The sequence below is a fragment of the Centrocercus urophasianus genome, unplaced genomic scaffold (genome assembly GCF_019232065.1).
Source record: "Centrocercus urophasianus isolate 14NV4802_14NV808 unplaced genomic scaffold, USGS_Curo_1.0 seq_23, whole genome shotgun sequence".
NCBI lineage: Eukaryota > Metazoa > Chordata > Aves > Galliformes > Phasianidae > Centrocercus > Centrocercus urophasianus.
In genome coordinates, this window is record NW_024884789.1 from 3268459 (window position 1) to 3293496 (window position 25038).

The following is a 25038-nucleotide window of genomic DNA, read 5'->3' on the forward strand; positions in this document are numbered from 1 at the left end:
GAAATGTTTCAAAATTTTCTCAAATATCTTGTTATTTAATCTGTGATATTATTTCATTCTTCTAATGTGTTGCCATTCCTATAGAATACAAGCATACTAGGTACCAGAAAGTTACTGTAAACCTAAAGGTGGTCATTGTTTTGTTCAGCGAGGAGAAAGCACTAATGCACTCAGTAAGTTGTTTTGGCTTAGCAGTGGCACATAACGCCTTGTAAGCAGCATCTCATGAAGAGTATTTATCAGCATAATCAGCATTTTTCTTTGTTCTAAACTGAAATCTTATGTGCTGCCCTTCAGCTGCTCTTTAATAATAATCTTTGATTTCTTCCTTCCTTCACACGGCTTGTTTGGTTGGTGTTGTTAAACACTATGCAGGGACGACTGCAGCAGCAGCAAAGTGCTACTGCTAAGTACTGGCTGGGATTCTATAATGCGACTCAACGTGCAGTGTTGCAATGCTTCTTTCTCTCATTTTTGTCACAGAGGCTTATGTTCAGCATTCTGACTATAGAGCTTTGCTGTCAAGGCTCAGGCTGTAAGCTGATTGCTTGTAAGGGCAGCAAAATAGTGCCTAATGTGTTTTAAGCAGTGCTGGGAGGTGGTGCATCAGATGCAGTTTTTTACCTTCTGGTAAGGAATCAGATTGTAATCGCTGCCAGAGGGAGGATGGTGGGACGGTGGACAAACGATCTGACCTTGTCCTGCAAATCCCATGCTCTTCTTTCCATGGAAAGGTCTTGCTTTCACTATCACACTTTCATCATCTGTAGTTTCTGAGTCTTGATGTAGACAGTTCTATACAATGGCCCTCATGAGACTGTTCATTGTCTCAGACATTTACTTTGCACTTACTATTAGCGTAGTTATTTCACATTAAACTTGGGTCATTGAAACTGCCATGTGAAGGGAAACCATGATTAAAAATGCGGGATTCAGAATTAGTGCTCAAACTACAGCAGTGTGTTGCAAGATTTTTGTCCTCAGTTTGGGTCACACAAGAGCTGCAGGTTGGCTTGTTGATTGAATGCACCTTAAATTGAATGTATTTCCTTCCTCAGAAAGGATGACAGAAAACTTGCAGAATACTATTTGGTCTGCTAGCTCATTGATTCTACTGTCCTTTCTTTTCAACTGGTGATGAACCACCAATCGGTCTGATTTCTTGTATCAGAAAAGAGATGCTTGGAATTTGCATTTAGATGGTAGGCATCAGATGTATGTAATTTTTGTTTGCATGCAATTAACAAATATCTTGAATAAATATCACATGGTGTTAAGTCATGTGGAAAGAAAACTGTGTTGCATAAAGACTTGTATTTGTTATTTTGAGAACACTTCTGCATGTAAATACTTTAATTTTTTGGACATTATTGAATTTTTTTTAAAATGCCCAGTTGAAATGAGTCAAAAAAGAGAAGGAGATAGTTAACTATACAACAGATCATGGTCTAACCCAGAAGGGATTGGTCTTCCAAAAAGCAATAAGAAGAAATTGGAATTCTGTTCTGTTGTGTTTTTGGACAGTACTAAAAATCAGGTTGTGTTTGGAAGGGTTTTGTTTTTTTTTTTTTTTTTTCGGTTTTAGAGCAATTTATTTAACACTTACAGAAATTTAAGATTCTGCTTGTTGAATTCAAAGAAAGCCATTGTGATTTGATGGCCATGGTACTACTTTGTAAAATCGCTTGTCAAGGGTTAGGTAACAAATAGATAGGATTTTACTAGTATTCTTAAGACAAGAATTATACAGAAAGCTCTAGAGGGAATGTTAAGAGCCCATTCACACTAAGCAGATGCTAAGAAAACTGTGGTTTTAAAATTCATATTTATTATCTTGCTTTAGAAGTAAAAATATTGTGTGTTTCATTTTAACTGCAGGTTGCTGTTATTTGGTAGATACAGTAGCAGGAGATCCAGAGGTTCTGCAAGCAGATGCTGAAACATACTATGAAAAACTGTTGAAGCAGTCGTCATCTGCTCCTGACGTTTTTTCCATCCCTGGAGGAGAAAAGGTAATATGCTGTTGTTTTTCATTCTACAGCTTAGATACTTGCAAACCAGTTTGTTGGTTCTGTTCATAGTCCATTTGTGAATAGGGGCAAACCGGTGTGACCAGATTATAAATCTCTTAAAATCAGTAAATTCTGCATTATTTCAAATAGTTTACTTGTTGCAAATTAGAGAGAAGCTTAAACTAGAAGTCTAAAGCCCTCCAGGTGTAGGTGAAGGTCTGAAGTACTTAGCTGAACTTTACACATTGACCTGTTGATCCTTAGAGAACTGGATCAACAGGGAGCTTGATAGCAGTTGACACCATGGATCTGCTCTATTCTGCCTCTATTAGCAGTTTACACAAGTACTGGTGCACTGACTGTTTTTTGGTTTCCACCCTTTCTAATTGTAGCATCAGTGATGTTGAATGTGGATTCTCCCAGTTCAGATCAGATGAGACTAATAGATAAATGCTGTAGGTGTCAGTGATGTAATTTACCATCCATTCCTGAGCCACCTGAGGAGTGATCTGGGGATGAGAGAGCTGGCCTGTTAAATATGCTGACTTCAACCTTACCAATTAAAATCAATATATATATATATGTATATATGTTTTAACCTTCAATTCTGGGCATTTTCCACGTCATACTGGAGTACCTGGTATTGCACTATCAAATCAGTAAGTGGGTTAGTTGAAATGAATGCTTGGAATGCAATGTTTGTTCCCCAGTTTAGGAAAATAACATGCAGTAGTTTCCAGAAGCATACCATTTCAGGTGGCTGGCTTCCATCTTTGAGCACTGACTGTAACTAGCTTTAAGTATTCTTTTAATGCCCTCTAGTGGACCGTGTAGGGTTAAATACAAATAAACCTGACCACGCACAGATCCTCCAGTTACGGCTTCTCCATCCTTCCCTCAGCCTTTCATGCCTGGTTATACTTTCAGAAGCTTATTTTCTGTTCCACTGAAAAGGAGGCTGAGATAAAATCCCAAGCAGTGCTGTGTATATTCTTGCAATAATTAAACACAGTGAAATCAGTTAAAGGAGGACTTCTGGCTTTTGATTCAGAGCTATCTTGATTCTCTGGATTGCTTCAGACCTTAAATGTATCACATGACAGATTTGAGTCTCATAGCAACACATTTCTCCTTGCATTCATTTAATTCAGGTCTAATCTAATCTGCAGTCAGACAGCTAGTCAAGGACATAAATAATGGCAATGTTCACACTATGTGTTTTTTTTCCTTATACTCTATTATATACTCTATTACAAATACTTTGCTGAATGTTGATATTTTGTAATTAAAAATAAATTAAATGTAATATGTTAAACTCTAATTTCCAGAGAATCTGTTATGTACCTACAACCTTAAGGATGAGGATTTTGGTGTTTAAATAATTGGCTGTAGCTACCAGCTTTTTTTTTTTCTTTTTCTTTTTTTTTTTTTCCTTTTTTTTTTAATGCATCTGAATTGAAGCAGGTTTTGAGTGGCAGGACCAGCAACCGTGCATAATTAGTGTCTGTCAGCCCACTTGCTCAGGTCACAGAACTTCTTTTTGGTATGTCATGATCTGTGGGCAATCAGTGAGTGCACAAACGACAAGGAAATCAGCATGGAAGAGCACTGTCAGAGTTCAGAAAGACAAAGCTATACTTGGCTCATCCTAATGTTACTAGCACCTATGAAAAGTGCACATTGCATTGCACAACCAAATAGCAACCATAGCATTGGATTTAGTACTGGCCTTTCCATCACAGTAATGCTCTCAGGTGCCATGGTGATACCCGTGCTGTTGTATCTGTAGCATGCAAAGGCTGAATTGCCAGAACAGAATGAGAGAGCAGGAAGCTCATGAATACAGATTTCAGGGAGTTCTCAGTTTTTTTCCAAGAGTCCAATGTTTGCACAGATGATCCCAGGATTCTGCCGCCGACAAACTAGTGAACGCTGATTTCATCTTAAAGTTGTTATCTTGAGCCATCCATATTCATACTGCTCCTTCCATGCACCAAGTAATATTAAATGTATCACATGACTGATTTGAGTTTCATAGCAAACTGACAAATGGGTGCAATTAGAGAGAGGCACACCCACACATACACAATGGACCAGATTTTTGGAAGTACAGTACATACTGTGCTAAATTATTCACGCTTGTTGCCTGTACCTAAACTTCCAAGAGAGCATTTACAATATTCATATGGAAATCGTCATCTCCATGCATATAGAGCTGTTTGAGCACAGCGATTTTGTGTTAGTGTCACATCGTTTAAAAGTTGAGTCTGAGAGGCTGAAAGCTGGATTTTGATTTGAGCTTTCCCTGCACCGTAACCACCGTGTGCCAATTTATCTCCCCTCCCTGTCCCTCACAGATCAACTGCCCAGGCGCTGCCCTAACGCTTTGATACTCCCTGTACCCTGAGGCTTAATTCATTGTTTGCAAAACACCACAAGTACTCAGCTGGACTGACTGAGCTGTAAGAAGTGCAAGTTGTATTTGTTTGCAGTTGATACAATGTGTCTGGTCTTCGTAACACCGTTTGTCCACATGTAACAGTGTTCAAAGCTCTGTTGTGTACCTGTTGTAGTAAGTCAATACTAAGTTTTTCACTACCTTTAACAACTAATTCCTTCTAAATTGCTTGCTGATAATGTTGGGCTATTACATATGTATCACTCTCCGTTTTTAAGTTGAGGACTGAGAGGGTGTTGTGCTAAGCATATACTGTGCATGTTAGTATGACATACTGTAAGTGCATCTAATACATGAAGTGCTTCTTGCCAGCTTTGCAGTACAAACAGCTACAGGGCTTGTTTGTTTTTTAGGTTAAACTTGAAGATGCCTGTGTGTGTTTTGTCCCCCTCTACCGAAATAGTCCTACTTGCAAAATGTTGCTGTTAACTGATCCACAGGATAAAGAGACAGGTTAGAATTGGTAAAAATATTTTGAAATTTGAGCAGTTGTACTTTCTTTGATTTTTTAGGTGGACTGCTGGTTTACATACTTAAATACTTGAGATTTTCTTTTGAATACAAGGTGGATTCCCCTTACCTGTCAGGTTTGTTTTGATGGGCTACAAAGTGGAAGGGAGGATTGACATTGAGGGCTTTCAAATTCTATGCATTGCTCTGCTGGTAGCTGGAAAATGACCTTACATAAAACAGCAGTGTAACTACTGTTCAGCCCAAATCAAGTAATCAGGAAATTTCCTCATAAGGACAAAAAACAGATCAAAATCATCTGTGTTTAGAGGTGAACTCTGCAAAGTTTTCCAGCTTGTTTTACACAGGGTTTCAATTGGGGGTTCACTAATGGGCTGTGATTCACATAGTTGAATGTGGGACACCTTTCTAAGATAAAAATGTCTTCATTGTCCCCCTGTAGCTACTGAGAGAGAAGTTCATTCCTGACACTAACTTATATATTCTATTAACATTTTTCTGAAGAGAGATAGGCTGTGGTGTGATAAAGGAGAGAAGTGCCTACACCAGAGGCCAAACTTGCACTGAAGGCAGCTGTGCATACCTATGGACTCATGTTCAAAGGAACATGGTTGAAATTTAGTTTAGACTGCAGAAGAGGAATGGGAATTTGTAATGACTACATGAAAATAAAGAACTGTTAAATAAATGCAGGTGAAGTCAATGCGTTAAGCACAGATCTTCAGTTGGATAACAGTAATAGGAAAAATGCATATTAATTAGATGTGTACACAGAGAAGCAGAGAAGAAAAGATTTCTACAAATAGCAACTGAAATCCACATTGGAGACTAATGGATTAGTACTGCATAGATAAAAATGACAGACATGATGCTTATGAAATAATATCCTCTATAATATAATTATTTCCAACAATTATTTCCACAGGTCTCAGAGTAAGTACTGCCAATCCAGTCATTTGTTTAACATTCTAATAATTGGGATTCTTAACAAATGCAGAATTTAACAGCCTATCTACAGCTTTGACAGTGAAGAGCTTTATAGTTTGATGACATTTGATTCTTGGGCACAGGTTGAAGAGGGATTGAATCCAACCCTGAGATTTATATCCGATCATCGTGATCAGATATGTTATCCAGAATTGCTATGTAATGTATCTGAAATGACCTGCATATTTCAAAGGGAAAACAAGTGGCAGCTTTTCGTGGTCTTAGCTGGGAGCATTTTTAATTTATTTGTGGTGGGCTGAGTATTCTGCTAGTGTATTTGTACAGATATTTTTATGAGAATGTAAATCATGTTGTAAGGCCTTACAGAGCATAACATGGGTGATTAACATCTTTATAACACTAAATAAACATATCCTATTGTGGCACTTCATGTGTGCTGTACATAATAATTTACAATAACTGCTAGATGCCACGGAACATTTATCACAAGACATTTGCAACAAATCATTGAGTAAAACTTGAATTGTAGAAAAAAATGTAATTGGTTGCAGGAAAGATATCTATCTTGGATACTTGAGTAGCTGCCATTACTGCAGCACCTTCATGCCTCCCAAGCTTTAATGTATTTGTTTTGATAAGACTCCTAGAGAGACAGAGAGATTGAGAGGGAGAGAGAATGAGAGATGCTCTTACTCCATTTTAAAGATAGGGAACTGGGGCAGACAGCCATTCAGTGTATGTCAGCACTGCAGAATGCAGTTTAATGCAGTATGTCTGAGCGCGTTCTGTTATCAGAGCTGACCTGAACTTGGCTGCATGGAAATGCTTGTTGGGTAATTCTCCATTCTCTTTCTCAGGTGTAAATGTAACAACAGCAATCTCTGCAATCTGTAGTGTGCCATCAGCCTGAATTACTTCCAAAATTTAGGGAAAGATGACTTCAGCAGAACTTTCAGATTCAGTATTTATTAAACAAACTCAATTTACATCTATTACATATAGTGTTTGCCTTTAATTTAGACTGTGACAGAGGGATGGGTTTCAGCAATTTGGATGAAGGCTGTGGAACAAGAAATACCAAGCTGATGTTACTTTATTTTTTCTGCTTTTCTCTGTCTGTACTCTGTGAAGTCCTGATGTGCAATTTTTGTTTGGATAATTGCACACCAGTGTGGGAACATTTGGCCAGTGTATTTTCACCTAGAAGGTAAAAATGTAATCCAGACCCGGGTTGGGCAAGAATCCGTGTTTGCATAGCAGAAGAATACATTTCATAATCACAACTGCATTGTGTTTGGTGCCCAATTCAGTTTGTTATTGTTCAGTTACCCTTTCCAAATACTCGCAGTGGAATGGAATTGTTTGTTTCAACTTTCTGCAGCGCTGTGAATATTTTTGTCTCTGCAACTGATCAAAGTACTGAGGCTTAGCAAACTAGTGCTTACAGGGCAAGCTGCACAACTGAGCGTGTAGATACCCCCATTAGTTGTGAACAGAAATGTGTTGGACTTAGTCATTTCACTTAGTTCTGCAGAGGCAAGATCATGTTAATCATGAATCACAGCGTGCAGGTATGTGTGTAACTTGCTGATTGGTAATTAACTTGGTCTCTTATGATGAGGTGAATGTAACCTTATGTCGTGAAAAGAACAATAAGAGGAGGAAATATAAGTGAAGGAACATGTGCGACCTGTGCGACCTACTGTAGGGAACCTGCTTTGGGAGGGGGGTTGGACTCGATGATCTCTGGAGGTCCCTTCCAACCCCTACAATTCTGTGATTCTGTGATTCTGTGATGTGCTTTCACAAAGCATGTTTGCATTTGAAATAGTATTCCTCAAGTTAACTATAAAATGAAAATGAGAGTATGGGCAAGCATAGATGGATTAAACTGTGGACCAGATGTTGACTTAAAAAATGATAACAAAAAGCTAAGTACATATGTTTGCATGAAATGTGGAGAAATGTTTTTCCTTCAGGAAAGGCATCCATATAGATAAGGTTTCTCAAGTAATGTGGTGTGACAGTTGCTATGTCAACTAGTGTTCCCCTCCACACATTTAAATTATTGAATAGCACAGTAAATGCTCTATAAAAGTAGCTCCATAGGATGTGGTTATACATCTCCTTATTTTCATCAAAGCTTTTTCAAAGTTTTCTGGCCTTTACTACACGTGTTGGACATCTCTGGACTTTGTGCTGCTCCAATTAAAGTCAGCCTTTGACCCATTATGTTCCCTTTGTCTGACTGGTGTCATAGATGTTTAATGGAGCAGTGGCTGCTTGCATTTGAAAGCAGAGTGAAGGGACTGAAGGAACAGATTGAATCCATCACAGAAGAGGTGTGAAACTCCCATGCAAGTTAATGCATAATATTTAATGAATTGATCTGGTGCTGTAAGCAAGCATCTGCCCTTGCGTGCAATACTTTCTTCATTGTTAAGCCAGTATGCAAAGTGTAATGCTTTTTGGCACATGCTTTAATAATTTATTTAAAATATAAGTTAGCTCGGCAGAATCTCCAGCCTGAAAGCCAGTGTGAGCTGGTAAATTCTGAATCAAAAAGGGAAACCAACCTTTGCATCTCAGAGACATTTGTATTACCTGGGGCTAAAACAGGTGAATGATGAATCCTATTAAAGTCATTGCACTTCATTATGTGTAAATTTGTCTCTGGCTGGCAGATGGTTTTTAACTTTCTCATATTCAGCCTTATTTGGATAGCTTAGAGAGCCAGAGGAGAGTGCTCTCCCTTAGGACTGGAGGAGTATGAACTCCATGTATCTGTGCATTCTACTTGCTGCATTATATCATTTTGTATAAAGATTGTAGGGATATGTGCCACTCTGTTTAAAGACAATAAAAATATCAGGGTTCTTGAACACTCCTTAAATTGTGATTTAGGAGTGCATGTATTTGTCATCTCTGCATGCATCTGAACTTTTGTGAATATCTGTCCATGCAGACATTTAGGAGGCAACTCTGAAGGTACAGATACATTGAAATTGAGACACATAGGTAACTGAGAAGCTGTTTGATATGGTGGATATGAAAACTTTTGTGCTTTACTTGCAATGGCTGTCAATATTGGCATGCATGCATATGGACAGGGGACAGAGGCTGAAATAAAATTAAATAATGTAATCTTTAACCAGACAGCTGTCTTTGTCCCACACTTAATATGTTGCTGAACAGATACTGTGCAGGAAATGCTTTATTCATATGGCACACAGGTTGTCATACCAAAGTCACCTCAATTTCTGAGAAATATTATCTTCACTTGGTGTTTCTTGATGACTTTTTCATGTGCAGAACTGAAAATTGGATGCCAAGGGGTGTGGAGGTGAAATTGAAATACAGTAATTGTTCCACTGCGTCATAGCGGATCAAACTAGGGTCAGCTGGAGGGAGAACTGGATCTGGGACTGCTTGTGAAAAGGTTTATCAGACTAGTATGTTATTGCAGTTCACGTGTTTCTCTCTTTTCTTTTTGTAGTTTTGGCACTTTATATGAACCAGCGATGGTGGCCTGTTGAAGATGTTGTAAAAACTGCTGACCCTTCTAGAGATGGGTTGATTTCGGTGAGGATGCTTTTTAAGCATTTGGCTTTGCCCTGGACACTCCCAGTTGAAGCAATCGTAGCTAACTGTCTTTGCTTCCTACAGCTCATTCTCTATATAACCTGTGGGACCCGGGGGATATCTCCCACTGAAGAGAGGCATGCACATTAACCCTCTGTACACAATTTTCTGCATGCACTTTGTGACGCTGTGGGATTTATTCACACTTGGTTTTAGTTTGCCCTCAATGCCTGATAGAGGAATAATCAAATAAACAGACATTTCATGTTAGCAGTACTCTTGACATTAGTGTTTGTTGACTGACTGTGTGAAGGGAGCGTTACTGCTCTTTGGAACAAAGTCTTACATAATTATTTGTGAAATTGTTTTGCCTCTGATAATACTTGTATTGTGGTCATTTTATAAAGCAGATTTATTTAATAGATTTTATATATGCAATTCTTTTTCCAAACAGATGATCTTATTTATAATCTTAGAACTACATTTTCATAATTTAAGAGGTTTGTATAGCCTGTGATCTACTCTCTACTAAGAGTATGTGTTGTGTCGCCATGAGGCTATTAATTCAGTTCTATTTAATACCCGAACTTCTATGTCCAGATCTTGTCCTTTGTCATCTTTCCTTAATATCTACTATACATGGAGGTTAATTATTCACTAAATTAATTAATTTAGGTTTTTTTTTTTTTTTTTTTTTGAGTAACTGAACTGGAGGGATTTTGAGATACAAATCTTGGTAAGATAGAACTTGGGGCAGAATCATAACTGTTCAGGTTTTTGAGCTTCTGCTGTATTGACAGAGAATGAAAAAATGTCTGAAAACAAAAAGCTTGTCCCTTCTAGCTCATTACTGAGAGTTGAATTGTTATTATATATGGGAAGCACTTATTTTCAGTGTAAATGTTGGCACCACTTTTGCCTTGATGACCAATGTGCTGTTCTTTGCATTCTTCCATCTTCTTGTCTTGGTTATCCAGTAAGAAACATGTCATAAAAGCTGACTGCTTCTGTTGTTCAGTCTAGATTGTAAGCTGCTTGGGACAGGCTCTGTATTTATTCTCTTTTCTTGCTCAGTAAGGTCCTGGCCCACTGAAGTTCTTTGATGGCATGGCAAGACATGTAATAGGGAAGTGGTGATTGGAATAGCTCACTGAATCCTGACTTTATTTCTCTTTTGGGTAGGATTAGATTGCCTTGATCATGTTTCCATATCTGTGACTGGTTCTCTGTGACTCTGTGCGAGAGGCTTTTCCTGGCGCTTTGTAATTCTTCTCTGTGACTTCAGGAGATATTTCAAGCTTTATAACTTTTTTTCTAAATAATTTGGTGCCCTCTGGATGAAGGGTGGAACACTGGGAAGAATTGTTTTTATTGTTCTATCTGAACCAATTCATAAGGTATTTTCCCCAAATTAAGGGTACGTGTTTCCTGACCTCTTTCCTCGCAGCCTCTTTAATTTTGAAACTGTTCATGAAAGGCAAAATACAGTTTTCTGCTTCATTTTTCCTTGGTCTGTTTTTGTTTCTTCACTAAGGTCCAGACGTTTGGAGAAAGGATTGTCCTCTTTGTTCTAAACTGCATTATTTTTGGAATGCCGGAAGGGAATTCAGCTAATGATGCATTCTTTCTACCTCACTCTGCCACTGAGTGTGCCAAAATACTCTGGAGAAATGGTGAGGCTGTTGCCTTTTACTCAGTGAAGATGAAAGGTAAGGTCATGGTAGAGGCATGTTCCCATTAGCTTCTGACAGCTAGAAATGTAATACTTTTGTTTATCTTTCAGTATAAATAATCCTGGCTCCCATTTACATTTTTATATCGAATCTCTCTCAGAGTGAATTTGGGGAACGGGCCTTCCCAGAATTTGGAAGCCGTCCATATTACTTTCATTTTAACATGATGGTTCCAAACTCTATTCTCAGTTACAGTGAGTGATCTAAGGTACTGGTGTATTCAAATGAAATATGCTTTAATACAGACAACAGGAAGGTTGCATATGTACGAACAAAGAATGCAAGGCTTGCTCACAGAATGGAGAACTGCATCTCAGAAACTGCGATATCTGAAAGAAAGGAGTAGAGTTTGTTGTGGGAAGGCAGTGTACCAGGCAAGAAGTGGTCGCATCCCTGGATATGGAAGGAGCAGTGGCTAGGTTCTGTAGAGGAACATGTATACACCGGATCAGTCCTGGCATGGTTTATCCAGTTGTGGTGCTCCTGGTTTAAAGGATGATGATTAATGGATGTTGTCATTAATTGATTAACTTGCACAGAAAAACATGAGGTCATATTTGATTCTTTATGCATTCCTACACCACTATAAGTTTGAGGGAAGGGCTTTTATTAAAATGAGTGTATATTAATGCGGGTGTATTGCTATCTAGTGTGGAAAAGGCTTCATTACAGTAACTGCAGGTATGCAGCTGGGTAATATGTACCCTCCTTCAAAAGCTGATTACCTGTCTGTGTTTATCTTGTCCTCTTGACACTATCAGCTTAAATGTAGAGAAGTTGGTATCTATGGAGGTAGATGTGTTGTGGAAGTCAGCAATCAGTAGCTATCTATCAAAAAGGGGAGAATAAGAAACAGGTTGAGAGCTGTGCAGATGTCATCTGCTGTAGCCTCTGGAGGACAAGTCTGAAGGCACCTTCTCTGATAGACTCAAAAGGCAGCAGCAGTAAGTTCTGCTCTTCAGCTGCCTGGGATGTGTAAAATCCTTATTCATACAGAGATATAGCCTGCACATCAACCGTTATGATACACTGCTGCTGACTATCAATGAAAAACCATTTTGCACCCTGTGATTAAGGAATCTTGTGTACATATCTGTGAATATGCTGATGAGCTTCTTCATAACTGGCAAATGCTTCAATGACCACAGTGCATTTTCCTTTAAGCCCATATTTCTGAGCAAAGCCTTTGGAAGGAAACGCTTGTATGTTTCTTTTCTGTAATGATTAATGCATCAGTAAAATAAATTTGCACAGTAGTCTTTTATGAGTGAAGTATTAGCCAAGTTGAAAATGTTTCCAAGTAAATTAAGAGTTTTAAACCACGTCCACATAAAATACAAGCCCTTTGAGTCCAGCTTTGTCAGCGTCTGTCTTTTGTTGCCAGTGCTTTTTTTCTCTGGGCAGCTATGTTTGTAAGTTTTTGGCCTGTGTCACAAAATACTGCAGTGTTTTGCCAAAGCCTTTTTGGGAAGCTTGAAACTGATTGTTTTTGCTATTTTCTGTGCATATTTGGAGAATATTTCTGTTTTCTGAAGTTCTATGATTTCAATTTCACATCTGCCATGCTCTGGCTGATCCTATCCTTTCTGCTTTATGGAAGAGCCATGGATTTATTATTCTGGAAACAAGCTAAGTAAAGTGTCTTCTCTTAGAAATCATATATCACAATGTTGTTCTAGATTTTTTTTAGGAACTTTTTGTTTTGTTCTCCTCTTACTATTTTGCTTTGAACATTTAGCAGGAGCAGCTTTATGGACTAGACGTTACATTGCGCTGAACCTCCATTACAGCTTCTGGTCCTAGAAAGAAATGATCTTCTTCAGAATCACTAAATGATTCTGATTGCCTTTATTCCTGTGCTGTGCAGTTTCCTGGCCATTCTCCATGGTTTTATTTTCTCCAGTAGGTAATTGAGAGTCTGATGCTGATGTTGTGTTCGACTGTATTTTTCACCTGTGGATTTTCCAATATCCAAAGTATGACAAAAAACATGCTTCAGTGGAGACAAATAGCCAGAACAAATCTGTGGGGCACAGCTATCTCAACCATGGATTTTCTATGTGAATCATAGAAGTGGTGACCAAGGAGGAAAGAGTCTCTTCTATCTTTACTACAGATCTAGTGTGCCATTATGCAAGCTAAATTTTCAATGGACATCATTGATTCCGGTTAACCAGCTTGACAATATTGTACAAAGAGAACTTTGTGATTTCGGCTCTGTTCAATGTATCCATCCATCTTTTGAACATCCTTAACTGGATCTCTTTTGGTAGTGCAGCTAAAAATGGATGGATGGTTCTGAGCACTGACGTTGCTCAGAGACACAGTGACTTGAGACAGTTTGGCAACTGCTGACACTGGTTGTCCTGCACCTGTTGTGTAGATAAACAGAAGACTCATTCTTCAAGGCTATCAGTTTTCGTGAGCATTAGACACCTTTATTAAAACAAAATTTATTCATGACTACACAGATCATCACCCTAACCTCTCCGGTATGTGCCTATTCCTATCCAGTGACAGGCATGCAGCATTTACCACTGGGTGCACTAAAGATTGATGAGATGTACTAAGCCACTAATGAGGCTGATAAGACACTTTGTCACGTGCCAAGATAAATGTCTTCAATTTTATCTATGTCAGCGGCTTCCATATTAGACAGCTGATGAGTTAGACCTCACTGAATGTAGCTACTTAAAGGTACAACAGGAAATTAGTTTCCTGTCCTTGTACCTTACTTTGCAAATGGCAGCCTGCAACACTTGAAATATTTTGCAGAAAATTCTCGTATAGATACTTCAGTTTTTAGATTGTTTTGTATTTCTTTCAGGTGTTCCTTTCAGATTTTTTTCTTGGCATCCTCTAAATCTGTGTGAAAACCTCTAAAATAATGTGTTTTGGTTTTGTTTTTTTTTTTTTGTAGCGGTGTAGGATTAGTGAATGTGGTTATTGATACTACTTTTTGTGCAAAATGACTATGTAATTCCCTGAAAACCTGTTATTTTTCTGTACAGAAGGTTATTAATTACTGAAAATGGATTTTTACCACCTTCACATTAGTCTGCAACAGCCAGGAGAATGTAGAAAACAGTGCAAATCAATCAGTGAGGAAGTCTGAGGGTGCTCTGAGCCAGCCAGGAGTGTCTTAGTCCATTTAAGAATGGAGAGTAACAAAACCCTTTTTTGGTATCGAGGCAGCTGCATTGGAAAATGGCCGTGTGCGTGTAGGTGCTGCTTGGTGTGAGGTCATTCACTGCCCATTCCACTTCCCATCCCTCCATCCCCGTTCCATGGGAGCCTAAACTTTGCAGTGTCTTCGGTTTACTTGTAGTTTATAATTTTCTGTGGGCAAGAACACAAACACAGCCTTGTCCTCTGTGAGAAGCCTTGAGCCAGGTCTTACATTGGGATGAAGGGGCAGATTCTATTTTTGACTTATTTTTCAGCTAGCGAAGCACTGCCATGAAACCTGTGGGCTGTTTGTAGAAAAGCGGTATCAAACACTTCAACAGGGAACACCAGAATGCTTCAAAATGATGATAAATTCTCTAGCAGATTGTTTTTGAAATGGCTGCATGAGCTAAAATCTCAAAACTGGTTATCTCTAGAAATTAAAAAAAAATAATTTTTCACAAGTTGCACACATTTCTTGTAGAAAAAGAAGTTATCAGAATTGAAGCTAACCTGACAGACTGTTAGTTGGAATCTTGTTGGACAGTTGTTTTTCCTCTCCCTGTGTTTTCTAGCAATAATGTTTTTAATGTGCATTTTTGAAGTAGATTGAAGGTTCTGGCTGTAATAAAAATTGAATGACTGCATACCAGTCAAGACATGAACTCATTCAATTTTATTGGAGGCACATACAAATTCACACAACGGATTGACCCTTGGGTTCTGTTCAGCAGAAACCCTCCCCACCCTTTCTGTAGCCACTCAGGCTGCAGAGGGCCTGTCCAAACACGTGTGTGCCAAGTCGATTTATTCAGCAGGGAAACAGTCAGTATGCACAACGTTGGTGTTTTGTTTTGTTTTGTTTTCTGGTTTGTGGCTCTTTGGGAATGCTAATGGCTGTCTGCTTTCCTGCCCTTATAATATCTGTTTATGATCTTGCTGTCTCATAAGTTGGTCATTTGGCATTTGTGACCCAACCAGGCAGATCAAAGGTTTTCAAAGGGCAGACTGCATGAATGCTTTCATCCCCATTGCCAGTGCCCATATTTTCCCTGTCTCTTCCCTCACCTCAGGACTTAGTGTGTGTGTTTCAGCAATGAAACAAACCTTTAAACAAAATGCGTCAGACCCCAGTGATCTCTTTTGGGCCACCTTTAGCTTATGATAACCTCTTTGTTACTGGATTGGAACTAGAATTAATATGGCCTTCATTCCAAAGGTTTTTGTTTATTTTATTTCAAATGCCTGTAGGCTATAACTCTTCTGTTTTCCAGGGAGAAGGTGAAGAATGCTTTCGTGGTTTCTTTATTTACGGTGCCTTTAGACATTGCAAGTTTTTGTCGTCTTCTCAACAAAATTAGGAGCATAGCCATAAATCACTCAACCCTTGGATTTGCTACCACAGCAGTCTCATAAGGATTTATAGGAGACAGAATATAGGTGTTAATAATAAGCTTATAAAGTCACTTGCCACATGCAGGAATTCTTAAAGCTACTGACTTCATAAGAAGTTTGTCCTGTTTTTACACTGTATGATGCAATACTGCTGAAATACAACATCTCTGTTGGGCTCTCAGCTAACAACGGGACTGGGGATATACTCAATTTCTTGGCTTATGAAAAAAGAGCAACTACCCATCATGTGTTACAAATACTGAAAGGTTATAAACACCACCACAAACCAACAATGTGCTTGAACATGTGTTTGAAGTTAAGCATGCACTTTGATTAAGCAGGGGTGGACCAGCCCTGAATGTGAATGGATTGGTAATGTAGTTCTTGCTGTATGGCTGAGAATGTGTGTGACATGGGATATTGCTAAAGGGAAGAGCTACAACCTTGACAAATCAGAGTCTAGAATTAAATATATTCATGTGTGCTTTGCTGAATTAGTATCCTGGAAAAAGAGTAATCAAAGTAATGCTTCACAAATACCAGCAAAAGTTACTCAATGCGGCCCTAAGAAATGGAAGTAGACCTTAGTTTAATTTTGCTATGGGGTTGTGATAAAGAAAAAGTGGGTTGTATTAAAAGTCTTGTACTGGAACTTGGGAAAAGCCATTCTAATATTTCATCCTGTGCAATGGGTCTTAGTGAAGCGATGAAAGTTTCATGACTGGAAACACTTAAAATTTAGACTGGATGGTAGATTGGGAGGTGATAAGAAAGAAAACCAAGGAGGTCTTCATGCAATTTAGCAAAACAACCAGTCATATGTAATATTGAATGTCATATTATAAACATCATATGTTGGTATAAAGGTGTGGATATCCATTTTTATTTAAGTTATCACATATCCAGATAGAAGCGTAAGATAGAATCTTTGTAAATATTTTTTAAAAATGAAGATATATCAGTGTAATCTTTCAATGCTAACCTTATCTGAAATGTACATGGATGGTAAATTGGTACTAGTCAGTCATTTCAGGGCTGAGTCCTTGTGTTGTCAAATAGTTTTCTTGTCTTCATATATAGCTTGTATACATAGATGGTCTGATTATGAAGAGTCCAAGACTGGAAAACACTATGGTGACATGCACAGCAGGTACTCTCAGTTTAATGGCATGCATCTTCCTCTTGGAAGGCATTTTACTTGTATTACTACCATCTGTCCAAATGCAGTCTATCTGAGAGTAGCTTTGTAGCCTCGGTAGAGCTTTCAACGCAGTATTTGTGGTTAGAATCCCACTGCCGTTAGTTACTGCAGCAGTATCAATTTTGTTTTCAAATTAATATATCTGTCTTTTTACCATCTTCTTTCAGGGAGTCTATGTGATGGTACTACCAGTCAATGTTACTTGCTGCCAGTTTTGGATACTATATTTGTCCAGAGAAAGTACAGAAGAGGTGGCCTAGGGATGAAAATGCTGCGTGATTTCTGTCAGTCCTTCAAGACTGAGGATGCCTTGGGGATCAGCTGCCCTATTTCTGCTGCCATGTATCAAGGTAAATTGTTTGATGTGGAAGCATTAGGTAAGGGTGATGTATAATGTATAGATTTCAATATGGTCATGGTAGGATTTTCTTAGCTATGTAAGTGTTCAGTGCGCTTGTCTGAACTGAACTGTTTTTATCATGGTTAGTTTTCTTGAGCTCTCTGGAACTTCCAGAGAAAGGAAAGGTAGGCCAATATTTATGTAAAACAATTAGAATGTTTACTGCCTCTTTGACATTTTGCATTCTTATCTTGCTGTCTGTGAGAAACAGGACTATGTCAGTGCCCGGGACAGTGACTTATCAGCTCTGTTTACATGGCAGTGATGTTGTCAAGCCTACACTATGAATATAATGCTCTTGTAGATGCTGCATTTGTAAAAAAAAACAAACAAACAATTACATGCAACAAATTACACACCTGGGTTCTGCTCATGTATCCAGTCTTACTGGTACTTTTTTCATTATTGGTGATCTTGAAACATTTGTCACTTTTATAAGATTGATGAGTAGTTTTATTTCTTCTCCATGTTCAGGTTGGATTTCTGGTTTTACTAGTAAAATTTTCAGGAAATATCTCTGATAACATTATTGATAACACTTTCTTCTTTACAAGAGCATAAAGAGTCTATGTGGTGCAGAGTCTTTGCTGTCATTTTTAGGAGGGCTTTTCTATCGATTTATGACTTTGCATCCATTTCCTAATGTATGTCAATACAATTTTTACTGTGTCTATAGTCAGAATGTGTCCTCGAATGCATGGAAAACGTACACCAGGAGTTCCTAACGCACTGATATTTCTAAATCCAGCAAAGAACAATATTTACAACATTCTTTCCCTTTGCCCAGTAAAATCAATTTTTCCTATGGCAGGCATCAGTGGTTCTAGTTGTTTTTTTGGGGGGGAGGTCTTTGTAAAAATACTAGTAACGGAAGTTAAATGTTGCATATATATTACTTATATTGGAGTTGCCTTTTTTTTTTCTTTCACTGGCATCACAATCTCTTACTTGAACTAAAGATCACAACCTGTTACTCTAAAATGCTGTTCTGAATGTTCACAGTTTTCACCAGCATGCTTTATACAATTGTATAATAAGATAAAGTATAATAGAATAATATTTTTAAAAAATGCTCTAGAGGCCTGAAAGGAAGTAAAAAGCCTTTTAGCAAGCATCTCTATTTTGGCATATATATTACTTTCAGTAGCTTTTATTGATATGATTAATTTAGCTTGGATATCTTTGGATAAAATTAGTGACAGTGTTCTGTTCATTACTGTATAAAGAATGTGGATGTACTAGTTTGGGTTTTGACATCCCATTATTAAAGTCAACTGAATGTTGAAGGTAAAAGATCCATTTAAATTCATGCTGCAGTGTGATGGAGTACAGTGGTCAGAGGAGAGCACAAAAATCATATTCCTGTTTGCAGATTGCTGTCTTAGTACAGATGGTATAATTTGATAGAGCACTGGTTACAGAAAGTTTAAAAATACCTTTAAAGTTTGCTCAACTAATTCAACTGTTTTCTCAACTATGTACTGTAACATATTCTTCCTCTTAGATCTGCAGACTTGCAGACTTCTAAGGAAACTGCTATATAAGACTGATCTCAGTTTAGTAAGATAAGCATGGCTAAAACTGATTGTGTATCCAAATTACATTAATCTCTCAGTGTAGAGACAGTGGTAGGAATCCATGAAATACAGTTTCTAAAGACAGTCATACATCTGACACATGTAACTGCGTTATTCCTCTGTTAGTCTTCATATTTTCTGTTTTACCAGTCCAAAGAAATAAACCACAGCAGTGGAATGTTGTGGTAGAATGGAAGGTGGTATTGATGCAGAAACAAACTGATACAAAATTTTTGTCTATAAATAGAAAACAAAGGAGCATTCATATCTGTTAAAACTGGAAGATACTGAAGCACTTCTTCAGTGTACTGAGGGTAAAAAGACACTACTGTTAATTTAAAACCTGCTGTGTGTCTGGAGGTAGTTCTGTGATGCAGGTCCTGCAGGAGTCTTTGCAAAATTTCTGTGCTCATGAGGAAGTAATCTAAACTGAAGCAGATAGACAGAATTCAGCAGTTTTTGTCCGGGCTGTTCCACATTGCTTTTCTCTAAAAGCACCACCTGAAAGAAAAAGGAAGATGAGAAGAGAGAAGAAAAGGAACTAATGGAAGTAGGTCTCCGAGAATTTCCAGGATAGAATACACTCCCCCTTCCATTGTGCTTTTCATTCATTCATGCTTTTTTACCTTTTGATTTTTCCTTTCAGTTTGCCTGAAATACTTACAGACTTACCCTGAGGAACAGAAGCGACTCTGGGAGGTGGAAGCACCAGGAGATTGGAGCCAGCGAGTGAATATCTGGTTAAAAATTCAGATGGAGTCATCCCTTTCAGGAAGTGAGTTAAACAGTGTGAACATGGCCACATTAGCTGTATAAAGATATGAATTAAAATCAAAGGTTAGATAGTGATAAAAGGTATTGTCTGTGTAGTTTGCAATCAGAGAAACCACTGAGTATGCGTTCAGTTCACTGGTCTTATCCCAGTAAGCAGGACATTTCTTAGGAAGTGTGAGGTAATGAAGTTGAGCTACAGAAAATCTGAGAGGGATTGAACAAATCGGAGTCTTAGCATAAAATGTCTGTAACTCTCATTGCAGTGCATTTACAGCAGGTTAGAAGTTGGCCCAAAAAACTGTTGTTGCACAGCACAATGTCTGGGTTATAGAGAGGGGTTTGTATCTCTGAAATTATTACAGAGGATAAATTTATATGGCCAGTGGGCAGTGTTTAATTACCTTCAATTTGTTGCCAGTACCATTCTTGGATGGAAGCAAAAACATGTTCATTATGGCTTTTGGAAGATTGAAAGTTCTCTCCTACAGGCTAAATCCCTCTTGCTGGGAGCATTTTCTGCCTACTTCATAAAAGACAGCGAAAGAGTAGAAACCCTTTTGACAGTTCATAAGGGGATCTTGTTGATGCAATCTGTTCAACTGGCCTGGGGATCCAGACAGGCCCCTCTGCTGCCTGCACACAAGCTGTGATCAGCATTAGATTCCAAAAGAAGGGCACATATTGTCTTTTTCTGAAAGTGCAGAGCAAGGAGTGCTGCAGAGCAAATTGCTCCCACCCCTTCACACATCTGTCCTTCTTTGTCTGGCTTGGGGACCTTTAGCTAAAACATTGTGTTTCATCTTGCCTTCAGAACCCCACAGGAGAATCAAGCCAGAATTTTGCCCTAGGCTGAGTTTCTCTGAAGCCATTGTATTTATGTTCCTCATGCTTTAAAACAACAGATCTGGTGTTCCTTTTTCCTTTAATCCATCTTGCTCAGTTCAGTTTATTAATGGCAATTGAAGAGAACTGTGATCAGATCATCAAAAAGAAAGCAGATGCTAGAGGAGAGCGTAATTTCTTTTTTCATTTCTTCTTTTTGCCATCTTCAACAAAAATAAGAGAAACAACTTGAAACACAGGTAAATATAATTCCACCACAGTGGCTGTCATTTAGAAATACATGTGAGGCCTGGCATCTGCCTTGGGGATAGAAACTATGCTTTTTTGTCTATAAAAAGAAGGAAAAGGGAAACTATAAACCAGAAATGGCAGGATAGGGAGGTGGGGGCAGTAGGGAAGGGAGTGGGTCTATCTGACAAATAGATTGTGAACTGTGGTGTGTTGTTCATAGAGAAAGAGAGCAGAAGCCACTGAACTTAGTACTTAAATACATAATAAAAATCTGCTTTTTAAATTGTGTTCTCCATTCTGGTGCACAGCTCACCAGGCAGCACTTTTCTTTACACTGAATGTGCTGAACAGGCTTTACTTTATCAGTCTTCAGTGGAAAATCACCCCTCTATAAAAATAGTGTTTTAAAACAGTTTATAATAGAGGTATTATTTCTGTTTACCTAGAGAATCTATTTGTGTATTTGTAATGTGCAAGTTGCTCACCCACGAGATTACCAATTGAGAGCACAGAATAGATAATACCCAATAAAATTTGGGGAGGATGTGCCTGGTTGTGCTTTGTCCTACAGGCAGTGTGAGGCCTACGTAGCTCTGGAAATCATGAGAATTTTGCAGGGCTTCGTGCTGTTTGATAGCAGATAGCAGAAAAGCAGAAACATTCTCTGAGCGCAGGAAACGTGCTTTTTAGAAGGATCTGTCATGCTGCTTGCCAGAAATGCAAGGAGAAAGTTTTGTTTCTAGAGCTGTGGTATAGGGCCTAAAAAGAGAAGCGTGATGTAGCATAGTATGGAAACCGCTGGAGTTGTGCTCTTACCTGTTGTTGCACGTGGACACATTCAGTCGAATACATAATGACTTGGGAACATGGTGCTTCATTCCTATTTGTTCTGTTGTGTAGAAAGAAAAACACAATCTAAATCAACATTGTCAGCTCCAATCGGCATCTGTGGCAACAGTCACAAAAATAGATCCATTTTATTCTACTGTGATTTCTCAGATTCCTGTCAATGTTGGTGATGCTTTCTGATGTTTTGGAACAAGATTATGTAAAAAAAGGAAAAGAATCGTTTGCATTACGCTGTGTTTTCCAAGGCTTGGGAATGAACATTGTTAAAGCTGTTGTGAGAATTTTACAATTCTAGGTATTCCAAAAATGTTTCTGCAACCTTGAGGTTAGAGTTTTTAATTTTGCAAGGTTGTGTGGCTGCATCTAGTGGCAATACAGGTAAACTGCAGCACCATGATACTGTGCATAGATGCATAAAATATTGATGTGTACATATATCTATAAAAATCTATCTCCTTAGCATGTCATCACCCACAGCTGCAATCATTCATATTGAGTTAATTTTAATTGTTTGAAAAATGGAGAGATTTACTTACAAAGCAAATACCCCCAGTAATAGGAACATAGTGACATTTTTCTTCTGTGGCCGACTGGAGAAACAGAAATCATTTAACATGATTGTTTGAGTCCTAGTTGCAGAATCTGCAAGATAGAGACTTCAGCTGTTCTAAAATAGTTTATGAATACGCATAAAACTTGTAAGTGTGAAGCTAATGCCAAAAATGGACACTTGAAGCATTAATTTAACGTATTTCAGATGGTTGGTTATGATCTTTTCTCTGAGTTGTTCAGAGTACTTTCTGAAAAGGAAGAAGGTTATGGATTTTCTGGGCTTTAGAATGAATAGATTATTAATTCAGCAGAACTTTCAGGCTAAGAAAGACCCAGGGTCATTTGGTTTCTAGCACAGTTGTTCACCGTAAGGAGCTAAAAATAAGATTCTTAAGGTTTAAATGCTCCCTTCTAACAGAGCAGCTACATTCACCTGGTCTTGGTAGTAAACTTTCTACAGTTCAGTATTGTCTGGTCTTTCTCTTTTTCTCTTCAAGTAACAATCAAAATTAGATCTGCTTAGTGCCACTTGGCTGTTCTTTGCAAGTTTTGCCTCATCATTAATCACTAAGATTCTTCTGAAACATTGAAAAAATGGGCTTCCAGACTCCCTTCAAATAGTTCAATGTGATATTTTAATCTGTGAGGATGATAGAAGCTACCAAAAGACATATATAGACAAAAACATATTTTGAACAACTTACCGACCTTAATCAGATATAAATTCTTATGCAGAAACTGAAGAAGTATTCAGATAACATCTACAAAAGGTACCTCTGTGGTAGAGCTACATGATTGGCCTGGGAACTCTTTCAAGTGTGGAGCTTTAAATATTTAAGTGCTAGTCAGGAAGCTGTTAGAGAACAGATAGCTGTTTCTTGATCAAACGGATTAAACTGTCTTTTGAGGTACTGTCATCATCTGCCCTGGTTTGTTTAATTAACAAAAGCAAGGTAAGAGGGGTAGCATCCAAACAATTTTTTCTTATGCATTTTTGAAGTGAAAATTTGTGTGAACCTCTGCTGAGATTTTTTCGCTTATAACTGTTTCTGGGGCAGAATTATTCTCATTTCTCCAGAGGGTAAACAGATCTCTAGTGTGAAGAATGCTCACACTAATAAACCCAGACAATCAGATGCAAACCAGGTGAATAAAATGCAGTGATAAATTTGCCATTTTGAGTTGCTTTGTCATTGGTGGCCTTTTCCCTTTTTAGTGAATTAAGTATGAGAAATACCATCACTAATAGTAGTGGGTGTTTGTTTAACTTCTGGCCCATTGATTTATATAGCTAATCAGTGCAGTTTGTGATAATATAAATAATGACGGCTGTTTCTCATTACTGTTTTTGTTTTGATCCTTACTGAGGCAAACAAGCTGTAACCAAGCTGGTATACAGCACATTCTAAGGTTTGCACCTGCAATGGCTTTCCAAACTCAACTGGTGTGTTTTCTTGCACCTGTACAGTGGCTTGAGCATGACACCTTTAGAGAGAGGAGGCCAAGCTCCTTACACTGTGAGGTGCTTTATGCCACTGCTGAGCTGCAGAACTGAGTGTTCTTAGCTTTTTGCAGGATAAAAGCTCCAGACAGGCCAACAGGTTTCAGTGGAGGTTCAGCCTAGTTACAGGAATATATATCTGACACAAAAATCACAGTGAGGCTTTTTCACTTAATAAAGAAAAAGGATTGAGGAATTGGAAGCAAAACAAAGAGCTGTAGGGATTGTTTCCGCAACATGTTTTGATTGCTGCAGAAGGATTAAATCAGTTTGTTTTCTTCAGACATGAATCTCCTGGGGGAACCACAGCAGTGCTGACCCCTGTGGTGTACACTCTCACATTATGTGTTGTGGTCATGGCTCTAGAGCCCACCCAGTCAGATAAAGGCTTCATGAACTTCCAATTTTCTTAATGCTGACACTTCTGGAAATGTAGGCAGAGCAGCAGGAAAGGAGCTGTTCTTTGTAAACAATGCAGCAAAGTTTCTTGATGTTTATGGGGATCTTCAGCGACACAGGCAAGTCAATGCTTATGTTGTTTCTGTATAATCTGATGTTCTTGGTTCTGATTTCAGGGCATGGAATACATTCTTGATGTTGAGAAAGAAGCAGGAGGTGCCACAGGAAAATAAATAAATAAACAAAGAAGATGACAGCAAGCAGTAAGGACTCTGAACTCACAGTCCCGAGCGGCAGGACATAGAACAAAGTGGAGGCAATAATCACCAATGCAAAGGATCCAGAAGAGGAGCAGATCCTCGGGATGTTGTTGGAGACAAGGCCATCAAATGATTCAGGATTATACCATAACTGCACTCTAAAAATGCAGCAAAATCTCAGTCTAGCTTTAAAAAAAAAATGTAATCGAATGTGCATGATTTGTAACACCAGATAGATTTTTTTCAGGTAAGATGTAATTTTTTTTTGCAAGGGACATGTTCTCTGTCTTGTGTTTTGTTTTAATAAAGCTTTTCTTTAGTGATTGTCTTTTCGTTTTTTTTCTTACCAAGTGATTGAGCTCAGTTATTTCCCTGCTCAGGAAAGACTTTAATGGATTGAGATGACCAAAAGGGAATAATTGGAGGGCTCGCAGATACTGATGTAGGAAGATATTTCTATGGAAACCACATCCTGCATTATGGAAGAGAGATACCGCAACACACATTGGTATCAGGATGACAGCTGTAACCTTCCTATCAAAGTGAACAATGATGTTTCAATTGCTTTCATTTGAGCTTTTCCAGCAGAAAAATCTGCCTTAAACCCTGTGGTGGACAGGAGGTTATGCAAACTCCATTAATGCAGGAAAAGTTCAGTACACAGAAGAAGGTGAGCTATAGGCC

The 25038-nt window shown here is 38.3% G+C and overlaps 1 protein-coding gene across 1 annotated transcript in view; it reads left to right on the top strand.

The window, feature by feature from the left end:
* LOC122163200 (protein FAM169B-like) overlaps window positions 1-24639 on the top strand; it is a 34719-nt gene extending 10080 nt beyond the window's left edge. Inside the window, exons 2-8 of the mRNA XM_042824260.1 lie at window positions 1879-2012; window positions 4824-4923; window positions 9386-9471; window positions 11006-11180; window positions 17136-17318; window positions 19592-19720; window positions 24271-24639. Coding sequence (XP_042680194.1) covers window positions 1879-2012; window positions 4824-4923; window positions 9386-9471; window positions 11006-11180; window positions 17136-17318; window positions 19592-19720; window positions 24271-24290 — 827 coding nt within the window. The 3' untranslated portion in view covers window positions 24291-24639. The remainder of the gene's footprint in view (window positions 1-1878; window positions 2013-4823; window positions 4924-9385; window positions 9472-11005; window positions 11181-17135; window positions 17319-19591; window positions 19721-24270) is intronic.
* Window positions 24640-25038: the final 399 nt, after the last annotated feature.